General features: G+C 35.9%; 1 protein-coding gene across 1 annotated transcript; it reads left to right on the forward strand.

Moving 5' to 3' along the window:
• The first annotated feature begins 7,610 nt into the window (after positions 1 to 7,610).
• On the forward strand, positions 7,611 to 8,549 carry LOC131275187 (olfactory receptor 14C36-like). Its single transcript, XM_058285049.1, has one exon. It carries the CDS (start codon positions 7,611 to 7,613, stop codon positions 8,547 to 8,549), a length of 939 nt encoding a protein of 312 aa, XP_058141032.1.
• Positions 8,550 to 16,782: the final 8,233 nt, after the last annotated feature.

The raw sequence follows: 16,782 nt of genomic DNA on the forward strand, positions 1-16,782 counted from the left end.
TGGTCTAGGGACATAAATATCAATTGTAAGGAAGCTACAGGAAAACTCAGGAGTGTATACTATAGTGATTTCAGTGATCAATGATGATTGTGGTTAGAAGTATAAATATAAGTATGCTCTTCTATTACAATGTGTTAAGAATATGGTGATGCACAGGAAAATTACAATTAATCTATCTTCTGGATGGTAGTTACTAGTAATATTGTAATATTTTTGCAGCAATGACAAAGAATATATCAATTCTAACTGATAACAATAGGGGTTATAAGATGGTATGGAAATTTCCTTTTTGGAGTAATGAAAACATTCTAAAATTGACTGAGGTGATGAAAGCATATATCTGTGATGAAAATGACAGCCAATGAGTGTATACTTTGGGTGATACAAAGAATGGGACTGTATAACAAAAAGAACTGTCTTGTGGAAGATGGACTGAGGTTAAAAGAACAAAAGTAAGAATGTTCTCTCATGAACTATAACAAATATATAATACTTATACACGTTTTAATGATAGGGCAGGTTGGGGGAAAACACACCAAATATAAGATATTGAGTATAATTAGTAGTAATATTTGATGATGTTCTTTCATAATTTGTGACAATTGTTTCATAAAAATGCAAAGTGTTGTATGAGAGTGATGTATGAGAACCTGTATGATGATATGCATTTTTGTTTCGTAAATTCAAACCTTTAACTATACACTTAATTTTTAATGTTTATTTATGAATGATATAGCTCAATATATTTTAAAATGAAAAAAACTTTAATAAAGCTAAAATTTTCATCACATTAAAAGAGAAGGGAATGTCTATAATCTGTTAGGAAACATATACCAAAAACCAAACAGTCAATAAACAAGCATTCCATTTCTGGAGTCTGAGTATATTACTATAGGATCAATGATCAAATATATAATTATCTATAAATATAAAATGAATTCCTACATGATGGCACTATAGAGCAATTATTAAATAACGAAATTATTTATTTTATTTAGTTTTTATTTTTAAAGAAGCTTTAGATTATATAAATGCTACATAAAAATATAGGGAATTCCCATATGCCCCACTCCTCACTCCCACACTTTCCCACTTTAGCAACATCCATCTTTAGTGTGGTACATTTATTACAATTGATGAACACATATTGAAGCATTACTACTAACCATGGACTATAGTTTACATTATAGTTTACACTTAGTCCAGCACAATTTTGTAGGTTATGACAAAATATATAATGGCCTGTATCCATCATTGCAATATCATGCAGGACAATTTAAATGTTCCCAAAATGCCCCCATATTATACCGTTCTTCCATCTCCCTCTCTGCAAATCCTCTGGTGGTGACTGCCTTTACATCAATGATAAAAATTCTTCCATTGGGAGAATAATAATAAGTTTCTACTAGAATAATAACAAGTCTACTTTAGTCCATTTTTCATTCCTCAGTCTTGAGGATTTTGGGATGGCCATGCCTACTTTGTTTCTACTTGAATGGGGGCTTAGATCCCATGGGACGGATGGATGGAGCTATCTTGCTTGCAGCTGCAAACACTCTCTTCCTTGGGATGGGCACTGTCCATCATCTTCTTGCTAGTTGTCCTGGGTGAGTCCAATTTACTAGAGAGTTGGTTTTTTCAACTCTCTGATATTCAGGGTTCAGCTGGCACATGGATGTATCAAAGATTTATATTTAGCAAGTATAGTGCTTGTTATAGGTTGGAATAAAAGAGTCAGAAGAATATTGTGTAGGGAAACTATAAATGAGACTAATTCTGTTAAATAAAGAGATTATTGAAGGAGTTGATATTTGGAGGGGTGGGATGTCAAAGAATTTCCCATTTGACATCTTGCAGCAGGATGGCAGTGTGGAAACTTCACCGTGTGGAGAAACTACATTTAGGGTATTAATGCCATCTTCACCATAATCATAATCATTACCCATATGAAGCTTAAAATGTATGTAAGACTTCTTGGAAAGCAGTTGTGGCTCAAGCAATTCAGCTCCTGTCTACCATATAGAAGGTCCAGGGTTTGATACTTAGGGTCTCCTGGTAAAAGCAAGCTGGCCCAAGCAGGATGCTAGCCCCTGCAGGATGCCACCCCATGCAGGAGTGCCACCTTATGCAGGAATGCTGCCCCACGCAGGAGTGCCAGCCAATGCAGAGAGCTGACACAGCAAGATGATGCAACAAAAAAGACACAGAAGAGAGACAATAAGAGACATAGCAAAAACCAGGGAGCTGAGGAGGTGCAAGAGAATGATTGCCTCTCTCCCACTCCAGAAGGTCCCAGGATTGGTTCCCAGAGCCACCTAAGAAGAACACAAGCAGACACAGAAGAACACTCAGTGAATGGACATAGAAAGCAGATGAGGGGGGTGGAAATAAATAACTCTTAAAATATATATATATATATATATATATAAGACTTCTGATAAGATTATTTGAAGTGTATGCAAACTGTATATATTGCTTATTTAATTGAAAGAATACAGATACAAATATATACACATACATACAGATATATATATATATATAGTATAAATACAAAACAGAAGTTGATGTGGTTATATGACTGTATGCTTATCAAACAGTGTACACCTGAAGGCAAGGATGTATGCCTAAATATTAAGGGAATGTTACATCATGAGAGGCAAAAGAATGCTAAATTTATACTCACTGTTTATCATAGCTTCCAGATATATAGTACCTAACATGATATATCTCAAAGGAGAATGTAAAATATCCAAAATTAGACCTGGATATGTAAACACAATTCAGTGAGTATATTAATCATGAAACGACTATCAGGAAAGGGATAAAAGTTTTGAACAGGACAGTTGACTAACTCCCAAAGGTGTAGAATGTGCATTCAAGTGTATGTTGAATGATTTGAAATGAAAAAGCATGCGTTGTCTAACTACAGTTGAATTACATCAGAAATCAATGACGGAAAGTTTCACAGCACCTCTAATAAGAATGCTGAGGCTTTCAGCCTTCCTAACAAATTCAGAATGACCCACTCGTACCATGATTTTGAAGACTGAACTAGTTTTTATAGTCCTTCCTAATATGTATGCAGTTTGTGCCTGGTCCTAGTTAAAATGGTTTACATGTTCCATTTAGTCTTACTCTCAAGCAGCCCAAGTGGGTGATCACCATTGTTTCTCAGGTGGAGAAACTGAGTTATCAGAGATAAGCAGTGTGATGATCATCATCCAGCTCACACACCACTATGCTGGGCTTTGGGACCAGGCTCATGTATGCTTTGGACAATATCAGGAAGAACTGCTTTGTCACCAAACCATACCATGGTTTTGATCTGACTTGTGAAAACCCATTCCTGAGAAGAAAACTCTGAGGATGAACAGGAAAATTAATGTACCAGGAATGAGCTGAGGCAGGGCTTTGAGTCTTCTCCTTCTCTGTTTCTTGATCTCAAGGATCCATTTCACCTTTTTAGTCCCAGAATATTAGGGAAACTGAGATTTTCTTTCTGGCTGCATGATATTCCCCTTAATCTTGACCAATTCTTTTCATAAATTCAAATGCAATAATATATTTTAATATGTAAAAGTTCTGCTTATGAAAGAATTTACTTGTGTCCTATTCCCTAACAATCTATAACCAATGATCTCATTGAAATTTCCCGTGGGCCATGGCTGCTCTTGGTGCCAAAGCTTGTGTTCCCCGGAGTTTTCTCTGATGCCATTGGAGACAACCATTTGGAAATAAAATAACACAAAAGCTTTTGCTATGAAAGAAAGGTCCTTTCAGTATGTTAGTCACCTCTACTAAATATGCCCACTATTCCTTGCCTGCAGGTGAAACATCACTGGATCCTTTCCAGAATTCCTGACTTGTCTATCAGTGTAAGAAAAAACAATATTAACTTCTGATGGTGTGCTGTTATTAGCTCTTTTTTCTTTCCTCTTTTCCTTCCCTCCAGGAATCACTCCATTTCTTTCCTGCATTGCTCATCTGATTTTTTTAAGGAAATTTTCTAGGGAACGATTATTAAAATATATAAATATGGGAGTTACTCAAATAGTGTGACAAACCACCTCTTTTTTGTGTAATGTAGTAATAAACTTCAGTTTAAGCATTTTTATCAGAATTGAGTTATTCATGGAAGCAAAGTGTGAACTGATTGCAGTACTTGATGAGCAGGGGCTGAAACAGCTCTGCACACTGATCAGAGTTTTAATATGCTGAGTGCTAATTTAAATTTAAATTTATCCTTAAACATATCTCATTCAGATAGGATGTTCATTACCTAAAGTAATATAAAAATGATTATATATAATATTATTGACAAATTAATAATTTTAATAATTATTGGCTTAACATTTTCTCTTTACCAAGCACGCTTCTGTAATCATACATATACATAGTGAATAAAAGAATCTCCATCATAAAAATAAAGTGTGTACATGATCCCTTATACTTCAATTATAATTCTAGGACTTTCTCTTAACATATGAAAGACAGGTAAGGGTTCATAACCAATTTCCACAGCTTTTAGATCAATGTCCACATATAATTCTCTCTAAAATATCTCACAGTATAGATTTAATTATAAATAAATTAAAAATTACATAGATGTCTCAATCAGTAAATAAGCAAATGAACATATTAATGACAAAAACATACTTTCTATTTCTTCAGCTTTTTGCACAAAACACAAAAAATCATTTGCCTTTACAATTTAATGGATGGGAAAACCTGTGCAATGATCTACTTGTCTCAGAAGTATTTTATTTTGCTGGTTACCCTCTTGCAACCTGTTTACCGTTTAAGAGTAGTGTCAGTTTTACAATTGCTATCTCTTCAGAGCAGTTTGTATTAAGAAAAACTTCTTTTAACAGAAAATCATAACAGCAAAAGCAGTATATTAGCATTTTGTTACATCATTGTTTCCTTTAAAAATAATAATAAGAATTTAAGATAGAGAAAATGTAAGTGCTGAAGAAATCACATTCTTAATCATCTTTTACTGTTTAGTACCCTTTGATTTATATTTTTCAGCATAGTTACCATTATAAGAATCTACTTGAATTTTTCTTTTAATATTAAAAACATGCATTAGGTCTTTTTACAAATTTTATAGAAAAAGAAACTAAGAGTCAAAGATATTTGTGAAGCTCTCCACAGCTACACGGCAAAAAATAAAAGGCAGACTCAGAATATAAAACACACCTTCTTCTAAAGTTTGCAGATATTTAAATCTACTATGCTTTCACACAAGTAATTCAAGCTGGAAACCTACACTTGATTGGTGATTGCGAAATTATAAAAGATATTCAGTCTGTGTTCCAGTTGTGAAATATTGAAGCATTATTGAAGCATTTTGAGGGATCTTGAAATAAAGGAGATCATAAAGAGAAAAAGCTTTTTTTTCCAGGAGATCATGAAGTCAGTGTGAAAGTGATACAGGCCCTGCCTTCCTACAGCCAGGAGGTGTTCTCTATATTATAAGTAGTTATATTTGTCATGAGAAAAAGGAAACACCAAAAGGAATATATAAAGTATATGAATATTGAGAATTAAAAAGTAAAAATGTAAGCAAGTCTGAAAATGTACATTCCATGATTTCAAGTAAAAAAGAAACAGTTTAACACCTTCAGAAGAAAGTATTTTCACATTAGAATTAAGTAAGGGTGTAGCTAAGGCCAAATGTGGAAGGGAACATTATGAAGGAAAAACATCCATTAGTGACTCACACATCAAGCAATATCTTTCAAGTCTGAAACATGTCCATATTTTATGGGAAACATAATAGTGTTTGATATAAAACTGAAGAATCAATACACTTAATTTATTTAAACTTATATTGTTAATAAATAATTATTTATTGCTAAATAATATTTCACCATAGGTAATATCTACACATCAAGAGATGCAAGGCACTTTTTAAAATTTTTAAACTGAGAAATCAAACCATCTATTTAAATTCAAGGAGTACATGGAGAATCATGAGACACTTATGGTAGCCTTGATTGGGAAACATTTAACTGTGAAAGAGGAGAGAGAATGAAGACTGCAGTGGTGAAGAGGCCTTAGAAATAGATGTTTCCACCCACCCCAAGAAAACAGGTAAGTGGGACAGATGAGTGAAACTATATAATATTTTTAAAATATTGAAATACTAAATGTATTAGGGCAAAATTCTAAGAATAATTTTAATGGTTAAAGACAGTGTATGCTGACATTAAGTAGAGACTGGGGCAATACAGATATTTTACTCTTATAGATTGGTTGAAACCCAAATAGTGATAAATAATTCTGAGTTGATGTTATCACATAATGTTGAGTAAGTTCAAGAATATTAAAATATGAAGCATTCTAGAAAGGTAGTTTTGAACAATTCTCAGAGACCACCTAATAATCTATATGTAGGTAAACAGTGGTGCTATATTTCAGCTCTAGATCATTGTGATTTAATAGTGGATCCAAAAAATGGGTCTCATAGATCCTGAAGTATTCATAAGGCTTGGATATTACCATATTAGTGAATTCTGAGCCTGAATGAGGATTTTGGATTGGCATGTTGAGAAATATTGAATCTCAGTAGGAAGAGAAGTTATGCTGGAGAAAATGATCCTTGTGGCAAAGCACTATCTGAGCAGACAAATCTGACATTGAAAATTCACTCTTCCACTTACATTTACATGACTTAATAATGTCCTTGACCTTTCAGTTACCTACTATTTTTTTGCATATTTTAGTTTCTAATTTTCAGAGTTACAATGAGGAGAATAATATATAACATGTGAATGATGTAAACTATAAAAGAAATAATAAATAATTGAAAGGTGATAATATAATTCACTTTGTTGATTATTTTATCTAGAATAATGAACAAAGATAATGAAGCCAAAAAGCATCAAAGAAACAATTAAGAATTGACAAAGATGTGTTGAAGAATAAAATGTAAAAATAAAAGTGTATATATATCTATATATCTATATATGTATGTATTTTAAGGAAGATTCTGTGTATAGCCTGTGAATATGTGGTCATCAGAGAGAGACACTTCAAAGGTTTTTTCAAATGAAATCAGTATCAAAAGTCATAGTTGTTAAAGTGAAGATTAAAATAATTTTCTACCTAGTGGTCAGGGGAATGGATTATAATTGATTATAAAATTCTAAGAGACTCTGAATAAATAGCACCCTCCTATCTATGTTCAGATTCTATTTTCTCATCATGTCATAAATATTAACATTCCAGGAATAATCCTAACGATACCGGGATGCATAGAAATTACCTATATGAAATATTTTAATACTCCAGGCAATCCTTTAACTTCTAATAGATTCATTTTATAACTAGTAAGTGATAGAAATATATATGCAAACATAGGCAAAAGCTCTTAAAGATTACATTTTACTGCTATCCCTACCATTGAAATAAGATTCACAAGCGGGGATTCTAAAGAGCATGAGGAAACATTCTGTTATATCTTATTAACCAAAAACAAACTAGAGAGACTGAAATTGGACCAATGTGAGATGATGAATGTATTTAGGCAAATTTACTCTCCATGTTTTTTTTTTAAGGGAATATTTGTCTGTCTTTCCATGATGAAAGCCAATTTTCCTAAGATGCCCAACTCTACTGCAGTGACAGAATTCCTGCTTACAAGATTTTCGGATGTGTGGGAGCTCAGAGTCTTACATGCCATGCTATTTCTACTGATGTACTTGGCAACACTTTTGGGAAACTTTTTCATTGTCACAGTAATCACGCTAGAACAGAGTCTTCACACTCCAATGTATTTCTTTCTTAGAAATCTCTCTGTCTTGGATATGTGCTACATTTCTGTTACAATTCCCAAGGCATGTGTCATCTTCCTTCAGGATAATAGGGTGATCTCCATGGCTGGATGTATAGCTCAGATCTTCTTTATTACTTTATTTGCCACAGTAGAGCTGCTGTTCCTCACCGTCATGGCCTATGACCGCTATGTGGCCATCTGCCAGCCCCTCCGTTACACTGTGATCATGAACCCTCGTGTCTGTATCCAGATGACTCTGGCCTCTGTACTCAGTGGTACGATTTACTCTGCATTCCACACTGGCAACACATTCCGGCTGTCTTTCTGTCAGTCCAGTGTTGTCCATCAGTTCTTCTGTGATATATCCTCTCTTTTGAAGCTCTCCTGCTCTGACACCTTCAGCAATGAAATTTTAATTTTTATCTCTGTGGTGTTTTTGGGTAGTGGCTGCTTTGCCTTCATCATCAAATCTTATATTCATATATTTTCTACTGTGCTCAAGTTTCCAACTAGGGGAGAGCAAGGAAAGGCCTTTTCCACCTGTGTCCCTCACATTATTGTGGTAACTGTCTTTCTCAGCTCAATTGCTGCTGTGTATATGAAGCCCACCTCCAACTCACACACAATTTGGGACATGGTCACTTCTGTGTTCTATTCTATAGTCCCTCCTTTCTTGAATCCAATAATCTATAGTCTTAGAAACAAGCAGATAAAGGGGGCTATAAATGGAGTTATGAGTAGAAAGCTTTATTCAGGCAAAAGATAGGATAATTGTTTGAAGCCATTCCCATTTTGATGACATGACTTAAAATATGATTCAAAATTAAATTTCTTTTTATTACCAAATTCTGTGACCTGAATTGACTGAAAGGTGAAAAGAAAATGAGTCTGAGAAAACTGTGGTTTGTGAAATAGATCAATGATAATTTACCTATTTTTTAATGTGGCAGTAAAAATTTTAAATAATAATTATTTTTACTCAATACAAATATTTATAAAATGAAAATCACTCTATGATGAGAAATTTTAAGGTTAAGATTAGAAATTTGCAAGAATTAAAATCTCTATTCTAAGGAGACAAATATGTTTTATTCTATTTCCACATATATTGTTTCTAATGCAACCTTCAGTGTAGTTTGAAGGTAAAACAATGAAATCATATATTTAAGTAGACATTATTAGTGTCTCATATATTATAGCCCATAAGCCATTAATAACCTTTGAATTAGCTATAATACTCTCCAGTGGAAGACAAATTGTGTTGCCATATTGGATAATTTCCCAAACACATGCAGTCTTTCAGAAAAATTCAGTGAAATATTATACTCTATTTCTAGATAGGTAAATTGAGTAAATGTTTGTCACTACAATTAGTGCTCTCATATCTGTTTTTCTTATTGCTATTGTCACAATGATCAGATTTATTACTTTACAAACTATTACTCTTCCTGAAAATGTTCCTTTTATTCATAGGATTTTCAGTAAAATAATGCTATGTTCCCTCGTATATGACCATGCCTTTACACATTAGAGGCCCCCAATGCATTAGGGCAGTTGAGCATATCAAGCCCTCAACACTGTTGCAAGTATCTCTGAACATGGCCCTTCAAGCAGTGAAGATTGACTGTCACTGTGGGCCCTAAGGGGAGGGGGAAAGAGGTATTGAATAGATGGAAACAATGTAACTGTGTGGGCAATAGAAGTGTTCCACAAGATTATGTAAGGGTGGATATAAGACATGTTAAATTACACCAAAAATATATAGGGGCTGATAAGCTAAAATGTAAATCATAATGTAAAACATAAGATAACTAAAAATTTAGAAAATTGTATAGTCTAAAATATAAACCACAAGGTAAACCCAAATATTACCTTGTTTGAAAGCTATTGTCTCAATATCTGTACATCAGTTTCAGTAAATATAGTATGAATATGTAAAAAGATTATTGCTGTGGAAGGGGAAAGGGTTTTATGTTGGATATGTGGGAGTACTATATATTGTATATATGAAATACTGTAATCTAAAACTTTTGTGAAGATAAGCTTAATAATTAGGAAAAAAAAAGGAAAAGAAAGGATGTAAACACTGAGGAAAAGATGGAAGAAGTTGCCTTGCCAATTTGCATACAGGGCAACACTTATTGCAGTGATGGAAGGCAAAACATCAAAAACAAAGCTTTTGCATTTTAAATTTTTTGATACCCCAATTTATTTTTAACTTAATTTTTCTAAATTAATATATATTCTATATCTAACCTTTAAACTCATCACTATATCCCATTTTACTATTAATGGAACCTGGAAATATATTGGGCTTCATTTTTGAAGAAGTTTTGGATCACAGAGAGGTTCAACAATGGCAGCGGGGGAATACTGGTGTGGGATGTTATTGGCAGGGGACACATGGTTGGCAGGGAGTTCTCCAGGGCATATATCCAGAGTACATAAAAATGTTTGTTTATTTTCATAGTGAATACAATTAAAAACAACAACTGAGGGAGTGCTGAGTTCCTAGCCAGAGGAGCTCTATCACAGTCCCTAAAGGAAGAGCAACAATCCCCCAAGTGCAATGGCAAAGACCAAAAAAGGAGGAAGGTCCAACAATGAGCCATTGATACTAATGACTATGCTTGTAAGCCTGTGCACCTGAAATAAGAACAAGGCCTAGAGCTGCAGGGTGCCTAAGAGTTACCTCCTGAGAGCCTCTATGTTGCTCAAATGTGGCCAGTCTTGAAGCCAAACTCAGCATGCGTATGTGTTGTCTTCCCCCTAGCATGGGACATGACTCCCAGGGATGAGCCTCCCAGGCACCCAGGGATTACTACCAAGTACCAGCTGATGATGTAACTAGAAAATGACCTTGAATAAAAGGGTCAACTCGGACCAGCAGAATATCTCAGTCTACAATAATACCAGGAGTTAAAAATGCTTTTTGACCTGAACAAAAGGGGGAAATGGAAAGGACAAATGATTTTATATGGCTATGAGTCTCCAAAAAGTGCCAAGAGGTTATCAGAGGGGTTGCCCTTATGCACACCTCAGCAGAATCCCAGAGACAGATAAAGTAGATACAACCCCAGGTACGGGTTCTTTTGAGGGCTACAGAGACCCACAGGTTCTATGGTCATGGCAGATGGAGTTCAGTGCCATGTCAGTTGGCCCTACTTTGGAGTTTGTGTTTCTGTGTGATGGAGGGGGACTCAGATGTGATCTTTGTTCACAAGCCTCTCCTGTTACTTTTACCGGATCTGTAGTTGGTGCTGGGGTTTAGTGTATACCCAGGGGACCTGAATCTCTGGACTGACCATGCAATAACCAGGCCCTGAGCCTCAACAGAGTGCAACTCCTATACTCTGGTTTATTGGACTTACCCCATTCAGCTAACATGGAGGTGAAGAAGGTCAACCACCACACCATGGAGCCAAGAGTGCCTACAACTGAAAGCAGGAGAATTGCATCCAGCATCCATGTGGAGTCTAAGCCCCCTCTTGATATAGATGTGGAGTGGACACAACCATTCCAAGGTCCACAGGATGGAGGAATATAGTATGGATTAGAGTGGACTTACTGATATTCTATTCATGAACTATTGTGATTAGCAATCGAAGAAAATGTGGCACTGGTGTGGAGAAAGTGGCCATGGTGGGTGCTGGTGGTAGGGAGTGGGAGGAAGAGATGTGATGTGGGGGCATTTTCAGGGTTGGAGTTGTCATGGGTGGTGCTGCAGGGACAGTTACCAGACACTGTATGTCTTCTCATGGCCCACTGGGTGGACTGTGGGAGAGTGTGGGCTATGGTGTGGACCATTGATCAGTAGGTGCAGCAGTACTCAGTGATGTATTCACCATGTGCAATGAATGTCTCATGATGATGGAGGAGGTTGTTGTTATGGGGGGAGGAGTGGGGTGAGGGGTTGGGGACTATATAGGGGCCTCATTTTTTTAATGTAACATTAAAAAGATAAGTAAAGACAAAAAAAAAAAGAAAAGCATTGTATAGTAAGCAATGTGTGAATAATGTTATTTAGTAAAAGGACAGCACAAAATGTATTTAAACAGATTCTTAAATTTTATTCTTCACACATCGATCAAAATCCCATGTGGGGAAGTGGACTTGGCCCAGTGGATGGGGCTTCCATCTACCACGTGGGATGTCCGTGGTTCAAACCCCGGGTCTCCTTGACCTGTGTGAAGCTGACCCATGTGCAGTGCTGATATGGGCAAGGAGTGCCATGCCATGCAGGGGTGTCCCCACGTGGGGGAGTCCCATGCTCAGGAAGTGTGTCCCATACGGAGAGATGCCCAATGTGAAAGAAATTTCAGCCCGCTCAGGAAAGGTGCCACACACACGGAGAGCTGACGCAGCAAGATGACATAACAAAAAAGGGACACAGATTTCCATGCAGCTGACAACAACAGAAGTGGACAAAGAACATGCAGCAAATGGACACAGAGAATAGTTAACCGGGGTTGGGGGGAAAGGGGAGAGAAATAAATAAAATAAATCTTTAAAAAATAAAACAAAACAAAACCCATTGTGTATGAATCAATTTGAAAACCTATTCTCTAATGGAAATAGTCATCTTTACTCTGACTCTTTATAAGGCTCATTTTGAAATGTTCATTCAAATAAATTCCATAGCAATTTTATGGGCATAAAAATATAAACTCACAATGTGTAAAGCAAAATTAAAAGAACTAAAATGAGATATGGGGAAGTGATACCATAATTAAACATTTTTTAAGGCATAGCTCGGTGTCCTAGTTTGTCATATGTGGACCCAGAAAGTTATATTCTTTGTCTAAGCCATTCCTGTGCCTATAGGTGCACTATTGGTGGGGACTTTTGATTATATTTAGTTAAGGGAACTTTAATTTATCAGTTTTTTTTAGATCACTTTAGGCCTTTGATTGGACTACATCAGTAACACACACCCAGGTTAGGTCTCTGCCCCTTTTTGAAGTTTTACAAAAGCAGAGAAAGCAGAACCACACAGAATAAGAGAGCTGTCATTTTGACCCTGCCATTTGAGAGAGAGGACTCTGGTGATTGGCCACCATCTTGCCATTGCACATGGAAGAAATCCAGGATTTTGTCCTTTTGTGAGACAGCATCACTGATGATGTCTTGATTTAGACATTTTCACAGCCTTAGAACTGTAAGATTTTATCCCAAATAAATTCCCTTTATAAAAGTAAACCTATTTGTGGTGTTTTCATCAGCATCCTTAGCAAACCAAAACACTCTGTTATGCTTAAGTTCATGTGTCAAGTTGGCTAGATTATGGTGTTCAGTTCTTTGGCAAACAAGCACCACCCTGATTATTACTGGTGGATATTTCCTGGATTTAAATCATTAACAAGTTGATCTTATCTTTGGATGATAACATCTACAATCAACTAAGGAGATTTTCTTCAACAATGAAACAAGTCTTATCCAGTTGATCCAATTTCTGCAATAAATGTCAAAATATTTACATCATATGTCACTTCTATTTCTCTGGAGAACTTTTGCCAATACAAGCTCCAACAACTGACAAAATATCAGATAAAAATAAAGATAGAAGACTTGCACAATCCAGCTTTTCAAGCATACATTACTGACATTTGTAGAACTCTATACCCCAAAACTGCCTATTTTCCATTTTTCAAATGCACATAAGACTGATAAATAGGTCAAACAGTGAGCCATAAAGAATTTGGTACAAAATTTAAATAATGGACATCATTACAGAATATTGTTCTCAGGTGTCAATGAAGAGAGGGTAGGTATAAAAACATTTCCAATTCTAATTGCTCACATGAGTATTTCTTCTGGCAGTTTTATCAGTTTCACGTCATTTTTTTGTAGTTCTATTAATTCATGCATGGAGACTTGGGATTTATTTATGACTCAACTATCATTTTGAAATGTCTTTCATTATACCTGTTAATATTTTTCTCTGAAACTTACTTTATCTATTACTAATTTAATAATTTATTCTAATTTCCTTTCAATTAATATTTGCATTTTATAAATTTATTTCTTTTCAAATATTTGTTTGAATTGAAAATACAGTTTTGAAGGCTACATAGCATTGAGTGTTGTTTATGAATTTTTTCGGAGTATCTCTATTTTTAGTTGTTTATATAATTTTATTAATTACAATCATTGATAGGTTCAGGTTTAATTATATCATATTGCTATCTTTAATTTTTACCTCTCTATGCTTTATTTATTTTTAATATTTTTGACTGTCATTTGGATTAATTAAGCATATTTTATCTTCTTCATTTCCTAGTTAATTTTAATTTTTTGTTTTCTGACATTGGTTTTTGCCTTAGAATACATTGCACACATGTTTAACTAATATAAGACTACATTCATTTGATTTTAGATCACTTCCTATTTATAAAAATAATACAATAATATACTTCCAGATATCCACTCATGGCATTTGGGCTAATTTTGCCATACATTTGACATAGATATATATGTGTGTATATATATATATATAAGCTATAAGATTCTCAAAATATTGTTACTATTTTTGTTTATGGAGTCAATTATTGCTTACAGAATTGTTAATAATAGAAGGGATTATGTGTTTATCTACATATTTACCTTTTGTGACACTTTTTTTGTGTGGATCCATATTTTCAAACTTAATAATTTATCCTTCTTAAAGAACTTCCTTTTAATGTCTTGTAATATAAGTCTTCTGGTGATGAATTTATTTAACTCTGAATGTCTTTAAAAGTCAACGTTATCTTTATTTTTGAAAATTATTTTTATTGGATATATAATTTTTAAAAAAGATTTATTTACTTATTTCTCTCCCCTCCCCCACCCCCCACCCCAGTTGTCTGTTCTCTGTGTCTGTTTGCTGTGTCTTCTTCTTTGTCTGCTTCTACTGTTGTCAGCGGCACAGGAATGTGTGTTTCTTTTCCTTGCATCATCTTGTTGTGTCAGCTCTCCATGTGGGTGGTGCCATTCTTAGGCAGGCTGCACTTTCTTTCGCATTGGGTGGCTTTCCTTATGGGGCGCACTCCTTGAGCGTGGGGCTGGAAAGTCAATATACTCCTGATGGAGGATAGTGAAGGTATACTGCTGGTCCTGCCAACTGAAAACAAACTGTTTCTGGTGGCCATTACTAATGGCAATTGAGAAAAAAGCATTTGCCAGATCAATAGCTGCATACCAGGTACCAGAGGACATGTTGATTTCCTCAAGCAATGATACCACATCTGGGACAGCAGCTGCAATTGGAGCCATCACCTGGTTAATTTTATGATAATCCACTGTCATCCTCCAAGATCCATCTGTTTTTTGCCAAACAGGAGAGTTGAATGGGGATGTGTTGAGAACCACCACCTCTGCATCCTTCAAATCCTTGATGGTAGCACTAATCTCTGCAGTCCCTCCAGGAATCTGGTATTGCTTTTGATTTACTAACTTGCTAGTCTGAGGTAAGTCTAGTGGCTTCCACTTGCCCTTTTCTACCATAATAGCCCTCACTCCATGTCAGGGATCCAATGTGGAGATTCTGCTCGTTACTGAATATGTCTGTTCCAATTATGAATTTTGAAACTGGGGAAGTAAAACAGAATGGGCCCAGGGACACACTGGATGCACTGTGAGATGGACCTCAGCTAAAACTCCAACAATCACCTGACGTCCATAAGCCCGTACCCTCACTGGTAGACCAGAGTGACTTTTTGGGTCTCCTGGAATTAATGTCACTTTTGAGCCAGTGTCTAATAATCCCCCAAATGTCTGATCATTTCTTTTCCCATTTCACAGTTACTCAGGTAAAAGGCCCTAGGTCTCCTTGGGGAAAGGTGGGAGGAAGATTAACAGTATAAATTTGGGACAGTCTAACAGGATCCTTCCCAAGGGAGACTTGGCCTTCTCATTCAGGGGGCTGTGGTTCTGTAAACTGTCTCAAGTCTGGAAATTGATTAAGTGGTAATGATTCTCTGCATCTGTACTTTGAGTTAGGGTTTTGTTCACTTGACCCAGGACACTTTTGTTTATACAGATCCAGAAAAATTTAGTAGACAGCCCATATATTTCACTTCTAGTTAACCCATGATGTATTAGCCAATGCCATAACTCAATGAAACTCAGACTATTTTGAGTGCTGCTTTGAATCTGCCTTTCATTGTGGTAGCCAAACCCACCTTGCCTTTGGCAATTAACTGCCAATACTTGACTTTTACCAGACTGAGATCCAACCAGCTCCATGATGTTTAAGGATTATAAATTCATTACAGCCCTCCCTACAGTAATATATGGGCTACAGAGAAGAGCAACCATGGAGCTCTTCAGGGAAGATGGAATTTGTTATAAATTTATTCCCCACAATCCTGGTTAAAAGTATGTCTTCTGGACATTTCTGGGATGGATAGGCAGGTCTTAAATGTTACATTCATTCTAGCATTTTGATCTTTCTAAGTCTTTGAATTCCCTCCTCTCTGTATGCCAAGGCAAATCAGGCATATACATCTCAGACATGCTAGGCTGTCATTTGGACATGTTTTAGTCAGCCACCCAAAATGTTAGAGCCCTTTGCATCCCCTTGAACTACAGCATTGAATCCAGAATTTCTACTTAGTGGGCTTTTTACTCAGTCAAAGGGATGCTGATGCAAAATACCAGAAAATGGTTGGTTTACATAAAGTGTATTTGTCTGGGATATGAGCTCACAGATACCAGGCCATAAAGCATAAGTTCTTCCCTTGCCAATTTTTTCCCCCATGTTGAGAAACGATGGCTGCTGACAACTGTGAGGGTTCAGGCTTCCTGGATTCCTCCCTTTTAGGGGCTTGTTTCTCTTTCCTCTGTGGGCTTACTTCCTGGGACTCCAGCTTCAGGATTCAGAATCAAACCCTCAACTCTGTCCACTGCCATGGCTTTTATCTGTCAGTTCCCACCCACTGAATGGTAGGGACTCAATGCCCTAATGATGTGGCCCAATAAAAACCCTAATCATGACTTAATCATGCCCAGGTACAGAT

Source organism: Dasypus novemcinctus, chromosome 22 (assembly GCF_030445035.2).
Source record: "Dasypus novemcinctus isolate mDasNov1 chromosome 22, mDasNov1.1.hap2, whole genome shotgun sequence".
NCBI classification, from domain to species: domain Eukaryota; kingdom Metazoa; phylum Chordata; class Mammalia; order Cingulata; family Dasypodidae; genus Dasypus; species Dasypus novemcinctus.

Bases quoted from the DNA above. Each gene is read 5' to 3' on its own strand.
- LOC131275187 (XM_058285049.1), top strand. From the start codon at position 7,611: ATGCCCAACTCTACTGCAGTGACAGAATTCCTGCTTACAAGATTTTCG.